The following is a 21,159-nucleotide window of genomic DNA, read 5'->3' on the forward strand; positions in this document are numbered from 1 at the left end:
TTTGTTGTCAGCACATTCAACTATGTAAAGAAAAAAGTATTTAATAAGAATATTTCATTCATTCAGATCTAGGATGTGTTATTTTAGTGTTCCCTTTATTTTTTTGAGCAGTGTATATATATATACATTCTATGTTATGTGTGGGAAATGTAGGCCTAAATCAATATACGTTCCTAATTTAAAACAATTTCCCTTTATCTACAGTCGTGGTCAAAAGTTTTGAGAATGACACATATTAATTTTCACAAAGTCTGCTGCCTCAGTTTGTATGATGGCAATTTGCATATACTCCAGAATGTTATGAAGCGTGATCAGATGAATTGCAATTAATTGCAAAGTCCCTCTTTGCCATGCAAATGAACTGAATCCCCAAAAACATTTCCACTGCATTTCAGCCCTGCCACAAAAGGACCAGCTGACATCATGTCAGTGATTCTCTCGTTAACACAGGTGTGAGTGTTGATGAGGACAAGGCTGGAGATCACGCTGTCATGCTGATTGAGTTCGAATAAGAGACTGGAAGCTTCAAAAGGAGGGTGGTGCTTGGAATCATTGTTCTTCCTCTGTCAACCATGGTTACCTGCAAGGAAACACGTGCAGTCATCATTGCTTTGCACAAAAAGGGCTTCACGGGCAAGGATATTGCTGCCAGTAAGATTGCACCTAAATCAACCATTTATCAGATCATCAAGAACTTCAAGGAGAGCAGTTCAATTGTTGTGAAGAAGGCTTCAGGATGCCCAAGAAAGTCCAGCAAGCGCCAGGACCGTCTCCTAAAGTTGATTCAGCTGCGGGATTGGGGCACCACCAGTACAGAGCTTGCTCAGGAATGGCAGCAGGCAGGTGTGAGTGCATCTGCATCTGTGAGGTGAAGACTTTTGGAGGATGGCCTGGTGTCAAGAAGGGTAGCAAAGAAGCCACTTCTCTCCAGGAAAAACATCAGGGACAGACTGATATTCTGCAAAAGGTACAGGGATTGGAATGCTGAGGACTGGGGTAAAGTCATTTTCTCTGATGAATCCCCTTTCTGATTGTTTGGGGCATCCGGAAAAAAGCTTGTCTGGAGAAGACAAGGTGAGCGCTACCATCAGTCCTGTGTCATGCCAACAGTTAAGCATCCTGAGACCATTCATGTGTGGGGTTGCTTCTCAGCCAAGAGAGTGGGCTCTCACAATTTTGCCTAAGAACACAGCCATGAATAAAGAATGGTACCAACACATCCTCCGAGAGCAACTTCTCCCAACCATCCAGGAACAGTTTGGTGACGAACAATGCCTTTTCCAGCATGATGGACCACCTTGCCACAAGGCAAAAGTGATAGCTAAGTGGCTCGGGAACAAAACATCGATATTTTGGGTCCATGGCCGGGAAACTCCCCAGACCTTAATCCCATTGAGAACTTGTGGTCAATCCTCAAGAGGCGGGTGGACAAACAAAAACCCACAAATTCTGACAAACTCCAAGCATTGATTATGCAAGAATGGGCTGCCATCAGTCAGGATGTGGCCCAGAAGTTAATTGACAGCATGCCAGGGCGGATTGCAGAGGTCTTGAAAAAGAAGGGTCAACACTGCAAATATTGACTCTTTGCATCAACTTCATGTAATTGTCAATAAAAGCCTTTAACACTTATGAAATGCTTGTAAATATACTTCAGTATTCCATAGTAACATCTGACAAAAATATCTAAAGTCACTGAAGCAGCAAACCTTGAAAATGTATATTTGTGTCATTCTCAAAACTTTTGGCCAGGACTGTATTATAACAATATTTCCAAAAGGCCTATTTTAAAAGTCTACCTGCATAATATAGTTCCTCCATGCCGTTGAGGGGCGCATATCCGTCATAAATAAACGCTATCGAAAAACCCGGCCTCTCAGCCATGTTGAGATGTCGCTCAGCGCTGAGAGCTGCAGCCCGCCATTGTGTAGATTCTAAGCTCTGTAGAGAGACAGGGGCACTTGGCTAACTCTCAAATAGACATTTCATATACCCTCCCACTTAAATTAAAAACGAATTAAAATACAAAAGGCTCCAGGGAGAAAGACATGTCAGCCAGCAGCCTTCTTGAACAGGTAAAGAGAGTCACTTTCTGAATATTTACGAGACAAATTTCCATCGAGACGTAGCTAGTTAGGATAACGTTAGCGTGTTCCAGAGGCAGTGACTCTCTGTAGTGCAGTAGGCCTGACCACCTGCTAAAGGACTGACTGGTGAATATACATTTCTTCATTTATTTTTCCCTTCCTCTCTTCTCATAAATCAAACCTTCATGAATCACCTGGACCCAATCCAGAGACCGAAAGGCCAAGGAAACAAAGGTAAGTCATCGTAACATGACAAGTTTGCTGGCTCTGTATGCGGATCTTTTTCGTGTGGTGTGTACGGAAACCCTCTTCTGCGTGGGCAAATGTGATGATGGCTCGCTAGCCAGCCAGATAGCAGGCCACTACCACCAAAGTGCCAATTTCGCCTCTATAGTTGATTGGACATGTGAACAAATTTCCGATAAGTTGTTAGTACTTACTTAGCTAATCCTTTAGTTTTATTACATTTACTGTCAGTTGTGCTAATACACAATTTTGTATTTTGAGGAAATCCGTCAGCGCTAGCTTTAACGGTCGCTAGTTAGTCTGGCTAGCTTGGTAGTTAGATTGTGCTACCTAACTGGGATTACTCTACATTTGCAAACTAGCTCGCTATACATTTCTCAAGCCAGACAGCTAGTTAGTGGCTAACTTGAGCGTTGGTTAAACGCTAGCGACTACCTCAATTGGAACATTTTACGTAAACTAAACCGGTTGTTCCATGTAGTTCCTTAACGCTAGCTGGCTAACCACGCGATTTAAAGGATTCTTCGCGCTCGTGAACATAAGCATGAATTGCCTGCCAATGACACGTCTTCGAGCATGCTGTTCTCACCGTACCAGTAACTTGGCTATTTTCACAATAACCATTACGCTTTAATGTTTTAGTTCAATATTTCGAGGCAACTTTGTTTACTAGCCAGGCCTGTTTTCCAGTTTGGCTGTTCGTTTTCAGATTCTGCTCATGTCAGGACGAACTGACACACGTCGAACACAAGTAAAAGTTATGTCATGACCCCGATCACTGATGTTAAATACCAATCGATTGAGTTTGTTCGTCCAAAAGTGCAGCTAGAAACAGTATAGTACAGCAGCACCTCATCGCCTTTTTCCATTCCCATTGGTGGCTGTCAAGATACTTATGCAACTGATTCACTGTAATAAACAGGCCGTTTCGCATGTAGCGATAGTTCTGCAGTTACGTTATTTTTTGGCAGATTCTATATCTAACATATACTGCAGCACCTGATACAACCCGATGCCTATGGGCTACAGTTACTTGTTTTAAAGGTGGGACAGTAGCTATAGGTCTAGCCAACATGAAAGACAACTGTTGTCCAACTCAACCAATCCAATGCTACCCATTTTAGTGCATTAAAACAGCATATTGTGCAATTTGTGGCAGTGAACTAAAGTTGTGCCATACTAGAGATGTATTATTAAATGTAAGGACTTCCTGATTCTTATTGTCGTCCTACTCACCATCAGCCACAAATATGTAGGCCAATGACTAGTTGTAACTATTTCCACCTCATGCAAAAAGATATATCCAGATGTCTTACATTGCTGCCTACTCTTTTCCAGTGCAAAACGGAGCTGTGACCCTAAAGGATACTTTGAATGATGAGTTTGAGCCTTACCTGAACACTCAGGCCAGACAGGTGAGTACCACTTCTATCAGTTTTACTAGGCCACACACTGCTCCTAACATTTGCCTGCTTAGGCTGCCTTATTCATAGCGTTTGTTCAAGTAACATTTTAAAACCGCCTCAGTTTTAATGGAAATTATCAGGGTGATCAACAAGCTGTATGACTCATAGATTACGATGGTAAGCATGCAAAAAACAGTGATATTTTGCTGTATAGCTTTACAGTAAATTACTTTTATACTGTTGCAATTCATCATGTGTCCAATCCAGGGCATTTAGCACATGAAGACTCTTCTCTCCTGGTTTACTACGTAGTCCATTTGCTTTCCTAGAATTCCAATTCATAATTAAACTGCCGTTCATCTTGTCGTAACTGCCTCGGTTGGCATCCATCATTGGGTGCCCCTCAGTAGAGTGGGCACTTCCCAGAAAAGTGGGCCACAATGGAAATAATGGAGCCTGTATTCCTCCAGTCAAAGGAATGCTGCATCCTTTTGTTGCGTAGCAATGCCACTGTTTCTCTTCATAAAGCAGTTCACTGGTGTGAAAATGGCCAGTTGTCCTAGTCTAGGGAGCGACAGAGGCTGAGGGAGATTCAGAAAAGGATGTAATGATTGAAATACAGTCAGCAGTCTAACTAGTGTTCTTCTCTTCCCAGAGCAATGCGTATACGGCCATGTCAGACTCCTACATGCCAAGTTACTACAGCCCTTCCATAGGATTCTCGTACTCCCTGAATGAGGCAACATGGTCCACTGGCGGCGACCCCCCCATGCCTTACCTGGCCTCGTATGGACAGCTGAGCAACGGGGAGCACCACTTCCTGCCCGACGCCATGTTCAGCCAACCCGGCCCGCTGGGCAGTAATCCCTTCCTGGGCCAGCACGGCTTTAACTTCTTCCCCAGTGGCATCGACTTCTCGGCCTGGGGCAACAACAGCTCTCAGGGACAGTCCACGCAGAGCTCTGGCTACAGCAGCAGCTACGCCTACGCGCCCAGCTCGCTAGGGGGCGCCATGATTGACGGACAGTCCCCCTTCACCCAGAACGAGCCCCTCAACAAAGCCCCCGGCATGAACAGCTTGGACAGCTTGGCGGGGCTTAAGATTGGAGGTGGTGCTGGGGAGATGGGGGCGCCCAAGGTCGTGGGCTCCGGCCTCCCCGGGGGACCCCTGGGCCACAGCCAGGTGTCTGGTGGAGCTCCCAGCATGCCACTGCCCCCCATTGCCCCTGCCAAACCCGCATCCTGGGCAGACATTGCTGGCAAGCCTGCCAAGCCTCAGCCCAAGCTGAAAACCAAGGGGGGCATAGCGGGTACCAACCTGCCCCCTCCGCCCATCAAACACAACATGGACATCGGCACTTGGGACAACAAGGGGAACCTGCCTAAAGCGTCCACCCCACAGCATGCGCCTATCCCCAGCAATGGGCAGCCGCCCAACCAGGCCTCCCCTCAGCCTGGCACCATGGCCGGAGGGACCCCACAACTACAGCTCAGCAACGGACAGTTGGTGGCCCCTTTGGCCCAGCTTGGGCAGCACCAGTTCCCCCCGAACGGGCAGCAGGGCATGGGGGGGCAGCTGCAGGTCTCCCAGGGCCCCCCACCCACCACTCAGCCCACTCGCTGGGTCCCTCCACGGAACCGCGCTAACGGCTTTGGGGATGGCGGGGTGGGGCAGTCTCCCCCCAACTCTGGCGTGGGCGGGGTGCCGGTACCTTCAGAGCCCCACCCGGTGCTGGAGAAGCTGCGCCTGGTCAACAACTACAACCCCAAGGACTTTGACTGGAACCCCAAGCAGGGGCGTGTGTTCATCATCAAGAGCTACTCTGAAGACGACATCCACCGCTCCATCAAGTACAACATCTGGTGTAGCACAGAGCACGGCAACAAGCGGCTGGACGCCGCCTATCGCTCGCTGGGTGCTAAGGGCCCCCTCTACCTGCTCTTCAGCGTCAACGGCAGTGGCCACTTCTGCGGCGTGGCGGAGATGCGCTCGCCCGTGGACTACAACACCTGCGCCGGTGTGTGGTCGCAGGACAAGTGGAAGGGGCGCTTTGACGTGCGCTGGATCTTTGTTAAGGACGTTCCCAACAGCCAGCTACGGCACATCCGCCTGGAGAACAATGAGAACAAGCCAGTGACCAACTCGCGGGACACGCAGGAGGTGCCCCTGGACAAGGCACGGCAGGTGCTGAAGATCATCGCCGGCTACAAGCACACCACCTCCATCTTCGACGACTTCTCCCACTACGAGAAGCGCCAGGAGGAGGAGGAGTGTGTGAAAAAGGTAACGGCCTACCCTCCACCCACCTGGGGAAATGAATAGGCCTACACCTTGGGTTGTGTGATTGGGGGGGGGAGAGGCATGGGAAGCTGTGTGTGTATGTGAAGGTTCTGAGAGCATCTGGAGAGCTAAAAATCTGTTGGGCGTTATGTTGATGTAGATCATCAGTCGTTATGTATGTGTTAATCTTACAATGTGCCATTCCAACAGAAAATGTAGATATACCATGAACAAAATACAGTACATTTAATATATATTCAATAAATGCTGACTAGTGTTGATCAGTAGTGTCGGTATTGAATGTATATTTCCAATTCGGTATATTTAATCAATGAGCAATGTCACGTTTTTGTTGTCGGAAATGTTATTAGGAATTGATTACTTTTGCATAGACATTTATAGTTGAAAATGATGCCCTCTTTGAGGTGGGGTTTCTGAAGTTATTTAGGAAGTGGTTCAGTTCAGATGCTTGGCTCACCAAACCAATGCTCTAGGCCAGTAAGGCCACTATGTCCATATATACCATTTTAAAAGGGGGAGCAGAAAGGTTTTTGCAAGAATCAAGTAAACCAAATTTAGTCAACCTAAATGCCAGCAGTCACCCTTGTGCCCACCAAAATCCATTTTGTTGTTGACCTTTTCTAGTGACTCCCAAAATAATTGGAATATTCATTATTATGCGCCGTCTTTTTACAAAGGCTTCTATTCACATATGAAATGCATGTTTACATTGGCCCTTCAGTCTAAATGGCCATGGGCTCCCGAGTGACGCAGTGACCTATGGCACTGCATCTGTGCAAGAGGTGCCACTACAGTCCCTGGTTCGAATCCAGGCTGTATCACATCCTGCCGTGATTGGTAGTCCCATACGCCGGCGCACAATTGGTCCGCGGTAGGCCGTATATTATAAATAAGATTTTGTTCTTAACTGACTTGCCTCGTTAAATAAAGGCTCAATTAAAAAAAATACAAATAATGTATGTTAATCCTTTGTGATGTTGGGAACAAATGCTTGCTCAATGTACTAATGTTGATGACTTCCACTCACATCTGTGCAACAACTTGTTTTGAAGATGATATATTGAAGGCCATGTTATCAAAAGCTGTGTAAGTAGGATGACGGCATATTCAAATCTACAAGGTCTGGATTACTACAGTGTTTCTTTTTTACCTAGGCATTTATTGCACCCACCTGGTGTCCCATATCTAAATCAGTCCCTGGTTAGAAGGGAGGAATGGGGGGGGGGCAGTAGGAACTGGCTTTGAGGTATAGATTAGAATTTGACGGCCCTATAGGCGTGCTCAGTTTCTGATTCATTGCCCATCTGTGTATATCATAATAGATTGTCAGAAAGGGGTACACTCTCTGTAGTTCTGTAACTCTGTATTACTGACCCTGTTTTTATAGTGACCACAGTGCTTGTTTGTCAGGTCTGAGATGTGGATACGACTTTCTTTACACCAAAACATAGGCCTAGTTATTGGGTTATATTAGACAGTCCTGTCTGCTGTGGCAACAATATGTTGCAAATTTACATTCTGCCTTGTATGTTTCCTTCAAGGTTATTTTGCTGAAACACGAATCATGCTTCCCTCTACACCTCAAGTTCCAAAATAAAATGTTATTAGAGTCCTTTCCCATCAGTAACTTCACATTGCATGACTGAGGCTATGTGTGCAAAACAGTCTGCATTTTTTACTGCGGTGAGGAAACTGCTCTGCACTTGGGGGTATTTCTCAGGGAAACTCCCCTGTAAATATTTGGAAAAGACTCAATATTTACTAGTTGTCAAAGATCAATGTATAACTGGTATTTTATCAATGAATTAACTATAGCTTCCACGTATCTAGAAAAACAAGAGATACGTGTTAATCATAGTTTTGTGGCATACATGTTGATCCAGATTGGTGATAACCACTGATTACTGACTGGTATTGATGGAATATCAACCCGCACTTAGGTTCCGGCTTCAGAGTAGAGCTGAGAGTCATGTGCGCTAGGAAGGTGATATACCTACAACTCAAATGATGAATGATCCTTGCTGTATAACGTAACAATGAAACAAAAGATTGTTTTAGAGAGCGATCATGGTTGACTAATTTTTCATGTATCCACTTTGAGACCACAAAGTCAATTTTTGTAAGTTCGTTAAGTTGATGCATGTATGCCTGAGATCGATTGAGGCCTCACATCCTTCTTCCTGTTCTGTTCCAAACTAAAGCCGGATGTTTTGTGTTACCAGGTGGAGGTCCAGGGAAGCGAGCCGTACCCCAGCAACCCAAACCCCAGCAGGAGTCATTACAGACTTCAGGTAACATGCCCTAGCGCTCCCACCTACCCCTCATTCTCTTGGACCAACCTTTTTGTATGGATTTATACTTCATTGGGCCAGGTAGCCTAGTGGTTAAGAACGTTGGGCCAGTAACCGAAACGTTGCTGGTTTGAATCGCCGAGCTGACTAGGTGATGTCTGTGCCTTTGAGCAAGGCACTTAACCCTAATTGCTCCTGTAAGTCGCTCTGGATAAGAGTGACTTATTATTGCTGATATTTCCACAGAGGTCAAAATATCACTCTGAAATTGTGAAAATTATCATAATGCCTTTTCAGTTTAAGCTTTTTGAAAAGAACGTCTGGAATTTCAGCTTGTTCAGTTGGGATGGTGTTTTTGGCCCACAACATGACATCAATCTGATTATTCTGACCAATGACCAGTCATTTATTTGCGTACAGTGCCTTCGGAAAGTATTCAGACCCCTTGACTTCTCCCACATTTTATTTTATAGCCTTATTTTAAAATAGTTTAAATAAATACAAATTTAAAAAATCTGCAATCTACACAATACCCCATAATGTCCAGGCGAAAACAGGTTTTTAGCCAATTTAATACAAATTAAAAAAACTTCAATGCCTTGTTGACGGTGCATGTCAGAGCAAAAACCAAGACATGAGGTCGAAGGAATTGTCCGTAGAGCTCCGAGACAGGATTGTGTGAGGTGCAGATTGGTGGAAGGGTACCAAAAAATGTCTGCAGCATTGAAGGTCCCCAAGAACACAGTGGCCTCCATCATTCTTAAATGGAAGAAGTTTGGATCCACAAAGACACTTAACTGAGCAATCGGGGGTGAATGGCTTTGGTCAGGGAGGTGACAATGAACCCAATGGTCACTGACCGAGCTCCTCTGAGGAGATTAGAGAAACTTCCAGAAGGATCACCATCTCTGCAGCACTCCACCAATCAAGCCTTTATGGTAGTGGCCAGACGGAAGCCACTCCTCAGTTAAAGGCACATGACAGCCCGCTTGGAGTTTTCCAAAAGGCAACTAAAGGATTCTCAGACCATGAGAAACAATATACTCTGGTCTGATGAAACCAAGATTGAACTCCTTGGCCTGAATGTGTCACGTCTGGAGGAAACCTGGCACCATCCCTATGGTGAATTGTGGTGGTGGCAGCATTATGCTGTGGGGATGTTTTTCAGCTGCAAGGACTGAGAGACTAGTCAGGATCGAGGCAAAGATGAACGGAACAATGTACAGAGATCTTTGAAAACCTGCTCCAGAGCGCTCAGGACCTCAGACTAGGGGGCAAAGGTTCACCTTCCAAAAGGACAACAGCCAAGACGACGCAGGAGTGGCTTCGGGACAAGTCTGAGTGGCCCAGCCAGAGCCCGGACTTGAGTCCGATCGAACATCTGGAGAGACCTGAAAATAGCTGTGCAGCTACGCTCCCCATCCAACCTGACAGAGCTTGAGAGGATCTGAAATGGAGAAACTCTACAAATACAGGTGTGGCAAGCTTGTAGCGTCATACCCAAGAATACTCAATGTTGTAATCATGCCAAAGGTGTTTCAAGTACTGAGTAAAGGGTCTGAATACTTATGTAAATGTGATATTTCAGTTTATTTATTTATTTATAAATTAGCAAATATTTCTAAACCTGTTATTGTGTGTCGATTTTGAGGTGGGGGGAGACTATTTAATACATAAAAATGGGTCTGTAACGTAACATTTTTTAAGTCGAGGTGTCTGAATACGTACAGTGCCTTCGGAAAGTATCCGGACTTGAAATGGGTAAATTTTTCTGAGCACGTATATTTAAAAAGATTCTATATATTTTTTGACATGACTAAGAACACTGGGAAGTCAGCTCCAATTGAAACATTTTGGAGAAAGTTTTCCCACGCATAAGACACGTGATCGTATACTAATTTAAGCAAGGTTTGAAATTTGTATGTTTTACTCACATTATATCGGTTTGGGCTTCTTGCGGTCCATTTGCAGTCTACAAATAATTTGTAATTGTTTCGGCACCCGACCATCCGCGCAAGAAAGACGGTCCGCGGCTGATTCTTGTTGACCCCTGTTCTGGAGTCTAGACGATCCTTTCCGCCAAGCAGGGCTGTGTACATGAACATGCTGAATATAAATGTAACCTGCAACAATTTCAATGATTTTACTGAGTTAGTTCATACACTGCTCCAAAAAATAAAGGGAACACTTAAACACAATGTAACTCCAAGTCAATCACACTGCTGTGAAATCAAACTGTCCACTTAGGAAGCAACACTGATTGACAATAAATTTCACATCCTGTTGTGCAAATGGAATAGACAAAAGGTGGAAATTATAGGCAATTAGCAAGACACCCCCAATAAAGGAGTGGTTCTGCAGGTGGTGACCACAGACCACTTCTCAGTTCCTATGCTTCCTGGCTGATGTTTTGGTCACTTTTGAATGCTGGCGGTGCTTTCACTCTAGTGGTAGCATGAGACGGAGTCTACAACCCACACAAGTGGCTCAGGTAGTGCAGCTCATCCAGGATGGCACATCAATGCGAGCTGTGGCAAGAAGGTTTGCTGTGTCTGTCAGCGTAGTGTCCAGAGCATGGAGGCGCTACCAGGAGACAGGCAAGTACATCAGGAGACATGGAGGAGGCTGTAGGAGGGCAACAACCCAGCAGCAGGACCGCTACCTCCGCCTTTGTGCAAGGAGGAGCAGGAGGAGCACTGCCAGAGCCCTGCAAAATGACCTCCAGCAGGCCACAAATGTGCATGTGTCTGCTCAAACGGTCAGAAACAGACTCCATGAGGGTGGTATGAGGGCCCGACGTCCACAGGTGGGGGTTGTGCTTACAGCCCAACACCGTGCAGGACGTTTGGCATTTGCCAGAGAACACCAAGATTGGCAAATTCGCCACTGGCGCCCTGTGCTCTTCACAGATGAAAGCAGGTTCACACTGAGCACATGTGACAGACGTGACAGAGTCTGGAGACGCCGTGGAGAACGTTCTACTGCCAGCAACATCCTCCAGCATGACCGGTTTGGCGGTGGGTCAGTCATGGTGTGGGGTGGCATTTCTTTGTGGGGCCGCACAGCCCTCCATGTGCTCGCCAGAGGTAGCCTGACTGCCATTAGGTACCGAGATGAGATCCTCAGACCCCTTGTGAGACCATATGCTGGTGCGGTTGGCCCTGGGTTCCTCCTAATGCAAGACAATGCTAGACCTCGTGGCTGGAGTGTGTCAGCAGTTCCTGCAAGAGGAAGGCATTGATGCTATGGACTGGCCCGCCCGTTCCCCAGACCTGAATCCAATTGAGCACATCTGGGACATCATGTCTCGCTCCATCCACTAACGCCACGTTGCACCACAGACTGTCCAGGAGTTGGCGGATGCTTTAGTCCAGGTCTGGGAGGAGATCCCTCAGGAGACCATCCGCCACCTCATCAGGAGCATGCCCAGGCGTTGTAGGGAGGTCATACAGGCACGTGGAGGCCACACACACTACTGAGCCTCATTTTGACTTGTTTTAAGGACATTACATCAAAGTTGGATCAGCCTGTAGTGTGGTTTTCCACTTTAATTTTGAGTGTGACTCCAAATCCAGACCTCCATGGGTTGATAAATTTGATTTACATTGATCATTTTTGTATGATTTTGTTGTCAGCACATTCAACTATGTAAAGAAAAAAGTATTTAATAAGAATATTTCATTCATTCAGATCTAGGATGTGTTATTTTAGTGTTCCCTTTATTTTTTTGAGCAGTGTATAAGGAAATCAGTCAGTTGAAATAAATTCATTAGGCCCTAATCTATGGATTTCACTTAACTGTGAATACAGATATGACTGTATTCCCAGTTACCTTAACAACCAGTCAGTATCTGCTGTGACCACCATTTGTCTCATGCAGTGCGACATCTCCTTCGCATAGAGTTGATCAGGCTGTTAATTGTGGAATGTTGTCCCCCATGAATTTGCAGGATATTGGAGAGAACTGGATCACATAGATCCAGAGCATCCCAGACATGCTCAATGGGTGACATGTCTGAGTATGCAGGCCATGGAAGAACTGGGACATTGTCAGCCCTGTTTCAAATCATTCAGTTCTCTGTTAATGGCTCTGGTAGTCATTCCTACAGTCAGCATGCCAATTGTACACTCCCTCTAATTGAGACATCTGTAGCATTATGACACAACTGCACATTTTAGTGGCCTTTTATTGTCCCCAGCACAAGGTGCGCCAGTGTAATGATCATACGGTTTAAGAATCGGACCCTTTAATAAACTTTTTTTTTTTTTTTTTGCCTAAAATGACATATCTAATTGCCTGAACAAGGATATGCATGTTCTTGATTCCATTTGAAAGGATACACTTTGAAGTTTGTGGAAAAGTGAAATTAATGTAGCAAATTTTAGTTTTGGTTCCATCTATTCCAGGTTAGGTGCAATTTAGATTTTGGCCACTAGATGAAAGCAGTGTATGTGCAGTTTTAAACTGATTCAATGAACTATTGTATTTCTATTCAAAATGTTGTATCAAGACTCCCCAAAAGTGCCTAATTGGTTTATTAATACATTTTCAAGTTCATAACTGTGCACTCTCCTCATATAATAGCATGGTGTTCTTTCATTGTAATAGCTACTGTAAATTGGACAGTGCAGTTAGATTAACAAGAATTTAAGCTTTCTACCCGTATCAGACATGTCTATGTCCTGGGAAATGTTCATGTTACTTACAACCTCATGCTAATCACATTAGCCTACGTTAGCTCAACCGTCCCGCGCGCGGGAGGGGGGGGGGGGGTGTGTGTGACTCCAATCCTGTTGAGGTTAATCAGCTTCTTGAAATGCCACACCTGTCAAGTGGATTGATTATCTTGGCAAAGAATGGCTCACTAACAGCGACGTAAACAAATTTGTGCAGAACATTTGAGAGCAATAAGGTTTTGGTGCATATTGAAATTATCTTAAATCTTTTATTTCAGCTCATGAAAAATGGGACCAACATTTTACATGTTGCGTTTAATATTTTTGTTCAGTGTACCTAACTTCGTTGCTAATGTATAAAAATGAGCTACCAAACCCGCTTTGGTTAACTCTGAGGTCCCTCTGTGACCAATTTAGGGAAATCCTTTAATTTTAGGGCCGTCCATTGTCGGAATAACCTACAAAATTCCTTGCATCTTGATTCCCTGGTGTTGCTAGGGCAGTTTTTAGGACTCTGGTGTTACCTCAAATCCTCAATTAATTCATTCTCGATTGTAGTGTATTTGTTGAAGTTGTGCTTTGTTTAATTTGTATTTTATTTGTAATGTTAATTTTTCACCCTGTTTGTGGAAATGTTTACTCGGGGCGCCATTGGGAATGAGGCCATGGTCTCAATTGGGCTCCCCTGAATAAATAAAAGTTTTATATATTTAAAATAACATTTCACTATACACTGCACAGAGGTTTTGGTGCATGCCAGAATGATCTACAACATTCTGAAAAGCCCCAAATCTCTGAAGTGTATGTTGTGTTTTGATGTGAGTCCCCATACTGAACTCTTCTTGTTTTCTCTGTGTCCCACAGGAGCGCCAAGGACGTGTCAAGTAACAGTTACTGCTTTGGGCAAAAGACTGCAATAGCCCCCACTTTCCACCCCATCTCACATTCAGATCTTTCAAGAAATGCAAAATGGAGGGGGAAATTAACCAAGGACAAAAAAAACGACTAAATGAAAACTTTCTTGATTTCTTTTTACTTTAAAAGACTTACTTCGAACTTGTAGTAAAAGAAAAAGAAATTGTTATTCATAGGACTACAACATAATACATAGCATCCTTAGGTGAATCTCTTTTGCCCCACCCAACCCCATTCCACTACATATGCTTTTTTTCTGGTATGCTTTTAAAAAAGTAAAAAACATTTTTTTTAACAATGATCATCTGTTTTTACAGTCCGAGAGCAAGTCTGTAATTCTTCTTACGTAAAATTCTAGTGGAAATGTTTAGTGTCGGCTACTACGCTACTATTAGTGCCGAAAGTCAAGGCAGGCCATTTGTTTAATTTCTTTGTAAACCCCTCCATCCTGTGGAAGATTAATGGATTCAATCTGGACGCAGACGGGGTCTCTTCAGTGGATATTTGTCGTTGTGGGTACTGTCATCTCACCCTGCAAGGAGTTTGTTTCCAATGCTTCTGTCATAAAAAAGGAGAACTGAAATGAATGTTTGAGATGACCCTGTTTTTTGGGGGGGTAAGGTTTGGGGGAATTGAAAGTTAAAAACATTATTACGTTTAGAGCCTTGGTCATTGTATAATTATTTTATAGTGTACAATTGTACAAAACGGGCCCTGTTTCCAGTCCTCTTTCTTGGACCTGTTCAGTAATGTTGCTTTTCTCTTGCCATTTTTGTTTCTTCCTCCCCTTCCGTTTTCTTAAAGACCACGCTGACTCTCTATTAATCAGTTCAAAGTAATAAATGTGGTATACTCAGCAAGAACATGTGCGTTCCCCTCGTTTGACTGTAAGCACTTGTCATGCTGTGTGCTTCCTTTTTCTGTATTTAAAGGTAAATGAATGTTTTATTACTTGTTAATTAAGCCCTATACCCTCGCACTTAATTCTACCCCAAACACCCCTCTTGCACCTTTTATCCCTTCCACAATGTCCCCTCTTCTCTTTCCCCTCCCCTGCTGGCTGCTCAACCATACCACCACTACCCTTGCAGAATGTCAATGTTGGTGGAAAAAAATAAGGTCCTCTTTCAAAAACGACTGGCTTTTATCTGTGGCATAATAAAGATGCTCCACAAAAGTCCAGCTTGCTATTTTCTCTTCTTGAAACTAAGCTATGGGGGTTTTGGTAAGGACAGTGTTCATGTATTAGGCCAGTAGAATCTTGAGTGGTAGGTGTTTTCTATGTGCTGCTGTTGTCATACTTGTTGCGATCTTGTCATTGTGCTCAACTCTGCATCTGTAACTACATTTCGGGTCACTGTCAACTGGAGGCATTGGAGTGAATTTCAGCCTACATTTTGGGTATTTCAGTTAAGGGAGATTTGGATTTTGTAAGTGGCAATGCTGAAGATGTAGGGTTATTTTATGATGCCGTCTTGCTGTTGAATATGTTAGTAAAACAACTGGCATATAGCATTAGCACAGACATGAGAAACATGCTTTCCGTATCTTGAGTTCCCTTAAGTGCAGGGTCACTCGGTAGGACTTTGTTTGGGATCATCAGTATGCAACGTTTAACTCATCACTCACATTATGGCCCTTGAAATTAGATCTCATTTAGCCATAATTATAGTACTTCAAACACTGAAAATGAATCAGTCTTACCTTGACGTTATCACTGATCTGTCAGATTTGACCTGTAAAACATTGGCCTGCTGGAAGTCTTGCTTATCAAAACATGTTAGGTCAATGATTACCATACTCAAATGATGTGAAAAGTATTCTGACAGTGTTAAAGACCCATATGTCAGTTCAAAAAGGTTAAAGACCAAGTGCTCTCCAACCTATGTGTAAGATCAGGGGTGTCAAACTCATTCCTCGGCTGGCTGAGTGTCTGTGGGTTAACATTTACATTTTAGTCATTTAGCAGACGCTCTTATCCAGAGCGACTTACAAATTGGAAAGTTCATACATATTCATCCTGGTCCCCCCGTGGGAATTGAACCCTGGTCCCCCCGTGGGAAATGAACCCACAACCCTGGCGTTGCAAGCGCCATGCTCTACCAACTGAGCCACACGGGACCACACAGTTAAGACCTAGACAACCAAGTGATGGGAGTTCCTTACTAATTAGAGACCTTTAATTCATCCATCAAGGACAAGGGTGGAGTGAAAACCCAAATACCCAGCCCTATGTGGAATGAATTTGACACGTGTTAGATACTTTTTCTGTTGTGGAAAAAACAACTGCAAAGTACCTCCAGTGAAGTAATCTTCCTTTTATAGGTTTTGCATACCAATTATTATTTTTGATATATATTTTGTCTATTGTCACTAAATGTATTCTCAATGCGAGTCCCATCATGTAGGTGTCCTCAACACATACTGGTGATGAATCTGAAAAGCAAGACTCCTCTTTGTCAGAGGAGCGATACCTCACCGACCCATCCATTCAGATCACGGGTCGGATTATGCTTCTAGCCTTTAACACTTCCTGATGTAGCCTATTTAGTAGCCCAATTCAGATCTTTTGCCCAATTATTGGTAAAATAATTTGTCATAAGATCTGAATTGGAAGGGTCCGTAACCACGGCCTTTGTGTGCATTGTTTATGTTTAAAGAAAATTGTGTACAAGAGCATATTCACTAGCCTCGCAAATCGCCTGATCTCATGAGTTTACGTGAATGGTTCGCTACCACGGAATCATAGCGCAGTAGTGCCGTGTTCACGTAATGTTTGAAACTGACATTTCCGACTTGCTAACCTGGGTGGAAGAGTCAAATCCAGAGTTTCCCACTTGGGAGGTACCAGAATCAACCAATAGGAAGCTCTACGCTAATAACTTTAGTTCATTTTAACTCCGCGGTCCCGAGTTATCCGAGTTATCCAACATGTGAACGCGCGGCATGATAATACTGTAACGACCCTGGGTTTATAAGCGCGGAAATCGACTCTGCCGTTGGAGCATGCTTTTGCGGCACAGTCGATAGCGCGCCGGACCTCGGGCTAGGAGGTCGAGGGTTCGAGACCTGCTCCCTGCTGTTTCATTACATTGGTGTCAGAAGTGATCGGACCTCGCATCCACGACAGTGCGTGTGCTTGGCCGGTGAGCGCGTTCCTGTAAGACGTAAAGTCGCAAGCTAGCGCGAGGACGCGCTCTTCGAAAGGAGGGAGTAGTGTAACGACCCTGGGTTTATAAGCGCGGAAATCGACTCTGCCGCTTGAGCATGCTTTTGCGGCACAGTCGATAGCGCGCCGGACCTCGGGCTAGGAGGTCGAGGGTTCGAGACCTGCTCCCTGCCTGTTTCATTACAATACGTTAGGAAAGTGGTACTTCTTGATTATTTTTTTGTAGGCTAAGAATGGGGGCACGTTCAAGCAAATCAGTTTTGTCACGAGTCACCGCCTTTTAAAGTGTGTTCCATTATGGGGATAACATTTGTCTGATGTGCCTACATGTCGTCTGCATGAACCTTTTTTTTTTTTTTTTTATCTAAAAATTAATAAAGTGCTTGAACGAGCTACTACGGTCGCGGCGAGCATGACCAGAATGACACAACGATGAACCACCAAACCACACCCCATTTCTGTTCGAAAATTGAGAAAGTGGACCGTTTTTACTCATACATCTACACATACAATTTCAGTTTGTGAAGGTTTGATAAGGGGGTTAGAGAGATGTTAATTTCAACATTATAAAGAAAACTTGTATAAACAATGGCAACACTGCCATGATGGTCTGATCCTTCCTGTTGGATAACGACGACTTTCGGAAGTCGCAGATGCACCTCCCCCGACTTCACTCCTCGACTTTCGTCTATAGTCGGTTGCTTTAGCCTTACCACTCAAACGCGCCCTGGGCTTCAAATTATAGGCAAAATTGTCCCAGGTGATGTGGGGACATGTCCCCCCTGTTGATAATTCGTTTTACTTGAGACAGGAGAACAAGAGGAGACATATGACAAGGTATATAATTGTATAATAAGGCAGATTTATTCAAGTGTAAAGATATTAGGCAAAGCGTGCGGCACGGCTCATTCAGTCTGATTCTTATTGAATCGTCCGGAAAGAGAGACTAGTTTCAACAGTAGTACAGTATTATATAGACAACAAGCAAAGTAGGTAGATCTGCGAGTCTGGCCTTCCGATTGGTCGATCTGGGTCTTGGGTAGTCCTGATCAGTCCTGGTGTCCACGTTCCATTGGTTCCTGAGGTAGTTCTTTGTCCTGAGCTCCAACCCTGAGTTGTGTGTGTCTGTGTGATTGTCATGGGGGAGGGGAGTTGTGGGTGTTGTGTATGTGTCTAATGAGTTCAGCATATGTCCAAGGAAAAGAGGGGTTGTGTATGTTGTGTCAACTATAGCTAATGTTGAGAAGTTGTTAAAACAAGTTACCAATATCTAATACAATTTCTTACAAATCCCCCTCTTCACGTCTCACAAGAGACGTGACATAAAAGTATATAAAAAAAACAAAACTAAAGGATAAAATTTGTCAGAAGACAAATTTTAATTCCCTCTCTTCACGTCTCCCAAGAGACGTGACATAAAAGTATAAAAAGACAAAGCTAAGGGATAAAATTTGTCAGAAGACAAATTTTTGATTCCCTCTCTTCACGTCTCACAAGAGACGTGACATAAAAGTATAAAAAGACAAAGCTTTGGGATAAAATTTGTCAGAAGACAAATTTTTAATTCCCTCTCTTCACGTCTCACAAGAGACGTGACATAAAAGTATCTTAGTCCTCAAATAGATAGACAGGTCCAGCTTCCCCATCATCAAGCAATGGGAACATTTGGGCCCTTTCCTGATTCGGGTCTATGGCGGCAGTTATAACACGGCTAGCAAGCGTGCGCACACATGGAATGCAACAGCATCCACAAAGTACAAGAATGGCCGCAAAAACAGAAATTGATACTAGGATGGAGGAAACCAGCGTCTTATATTTACCAAAAGCATCCATCCATGAGTCCCACATAGTAGTGTCCACTCCAGAATGCTGTTTCATCTTACCATTAAGGGTACGAAGTCCCTCCAATGCTACAGTCAGACTCCCATCCGTAGCTGTGTTATTGGGAATGAAAGTACAACACTGTTCACCAAACATTGCACAGACCCCCCCCATTCAGCCAATAACATATCAACCGCGATTCTATTTTGAAATGCCTTCAGGGACGTAGCTGCCAATTGTCCATGGACCGCCTCGAAGCCTTGTTGAGTCCAATTGCCCAGTTTCTGGACATTAAGATGAATGTAGTTAATTCTGTCCACATTTTTACTAACTGTACACCACCAACAGACAGAAGATTCAAACCCAGCTGTCACTTGGTCCACCAGTTTATATTCATCTGGCACCCCCTAGGGACACCAATAGCATCAATGTAAGTTGAGTCGTAACTGAGCAAGGACCAAAAAGGAGACCACTCCAATAACTACACCTGGAGTGGCCAACCACACATTAGTAAACCAAAAAACGAGAATATGTTAAACCCTCCGGTCCATCCCTCTATACAACCTGTACCAGGTGGGCTTGTCGCCACCCGGGAACTTCAAACCTTCACAACAGGGAGGACAAACATCACTTTTTATTCATTCAACAACATCCTCTACAGCAAACCAAGGGTCCTCCTCTGTCAGCCCACTCTCCTGCGGAAGCTCGTTTTCGTATCAGCCTCTCCAACTGGAGCATCAAGCAACGGCATCATACCAGAGGCCCCTTACACATCTGTAACAAACTTCTTCAAACAAGGTATGATACAGGCAACACAGAAATGAAAAACCACTACTAGTGTCAGAAATCCAGTAATCATCATTGCAGTGTACTTACCAAAACAACCACCCAGCCAGGGGAACAGTCCACTCTCCTCCACACCTGCAAGACCCTTCATCTCCACTGATAACCTTGCCAACCCACTCAGAGCTTTTGAAATGCTCCCATCCGGACTAGTATTGTTAGGAACAAACGTGCAACACTGTTCTACAATCTTTTTACATACACCTCCCTGGTTGGCCAGACTTATGTCCAGTGTTAGTCTATTGTGTCTACTGGTTTGTGAGGTAGCATCCAATTGTTCAGCCATCCCTGTAAGTCCTGTGTGGGTGTGTTTCACAAATCATCATTAATTATAGTAGATATAATTGATCCAGACCTTTTGTTTTAGCCTCAACAATAGCTGGGCCAATGATGGGCATCAGATGCCACAGGCCATCATTCCTGTTTAATGTCTGGAATTCGTGGGGGACCCCTATTGGGACCCCCAACAGGTTGGTGTGCATGTTATCTGTACCCTCGGACCAAGGAGCGTCACGTTTCTGCCGTCTCCTGGGTTGGTCCCAAGCCTCTGTGTCATGTGTAGCTCCCAGAAGTTGATTAGCTATAATAATAGGCAATGGTGGTATCAGACTGGCCAAAACACATGAGCAACGACAATTTCCTTTCCAAAATGGGGTCAACCGCCTGGCAGGTCCACACATCCACCATACATCAGCAACACCTCTAGTTAATAGTGGTATTAGTGATGCAGGTAGTAGCAGGGAGCCTTCCATAGTCTATACCTCTACCTGTACCAGTGTTACAGCTGTTATGTCCCCCATATGCCTTAACTCCCCACGGTACCTTCTGGGGAGGGACTTCTGGGAACACAAGACTCAGAGTTTTACACAGGGTTAAATTTGGCTTGAACTTTCCAATATGCACATCCAACCTTCCCCATTACTTAGGACAAATGGGTGAGCAGCCAGAATAGGTCTGGCATGTCCACATACGACACAGTCCTTTCTATTAAGTGTTTTGTAGGCCAACCACATATTCTCCCTTTCCTCATAACCAGTTTCAGTCCCCAAATGTTCACTATCTGAGATGTCTTTTATATTTATTATCTGTACCAGATTGGAGAGCTTAGGTGATGGCGTGGGACTTGGTCTTGAAGTGGTGGAGGAGGCCGGCTGAACCCTGGTCCGTTGGAACTGGTGGTGGTTCTGGCAGCACCGCGATGGTAACATCCCCATCGTATCCTAATCAGACAGCTCAGGACTACAAGCAGTCCTGTAAAACCCCACCCTCTCCCAGAGAACACATCATCAGCCAGAGATCAAGCAACACTTTCACTTCTATGAAGGTACACAGGGTTGAGAGGTCAGGGTCAGGGATTCTTCATTAAGGAGTTGATCCCCGAGCTCTATTAGCAACGGTTCTT

General features: G+C 44.4%; 1 protein-coding gene across 1 annotated transcript; it reads left to right on the forward strand.

The window, feature by feature from the left end:
• Nucleotides 1–1,909: 1,909 nt before the first annotated feature.
• On the forward strand, nucleotides 1,910–15,101 carry ythdf2 (YTH N(6)-methyladenosine RNA binding protein 2). The gene is made up of 6 exons (XM_038967213.1): nucleotides 1,910–2,075; nucleotides 2,297–2,321; nucleotides 3,672–3,748; nucleotides 4,395–6,023; nucleotides 8,264–8,332; nucleotides 13,874–15,101. The coding sequence occupies exons 1-6, from the start codon at nucleotides 2,049–2,051 to the stop codon at nucleotides 13,895–13,897; spliced, it is 1,851 nt and encodes a 616-aa protein (XP_038823141.1). The 5' UTR covers nucleotides 1,910–2,048; the 3' UTR covers nucleotides 13,898–15,101.
• The last annotated feature ends 6,058 nt before the right edge of the window (nucleotides 15,102–21,159 follow it).

Source organism: Salvelinus namaycush, chromosome 28 (genome assembly GCF_016432855.1).
Source record: "Salvelinus namaycush isolate Seneca chromosome 28, SaNama_1.0, whole genome shotgun sequence".
NCBI lineage: Eukaryota > Metazoa > Chordata > Actinopteri > Salmoniformes > Salmonidae > Salvelinus > Salvelinus namaycush.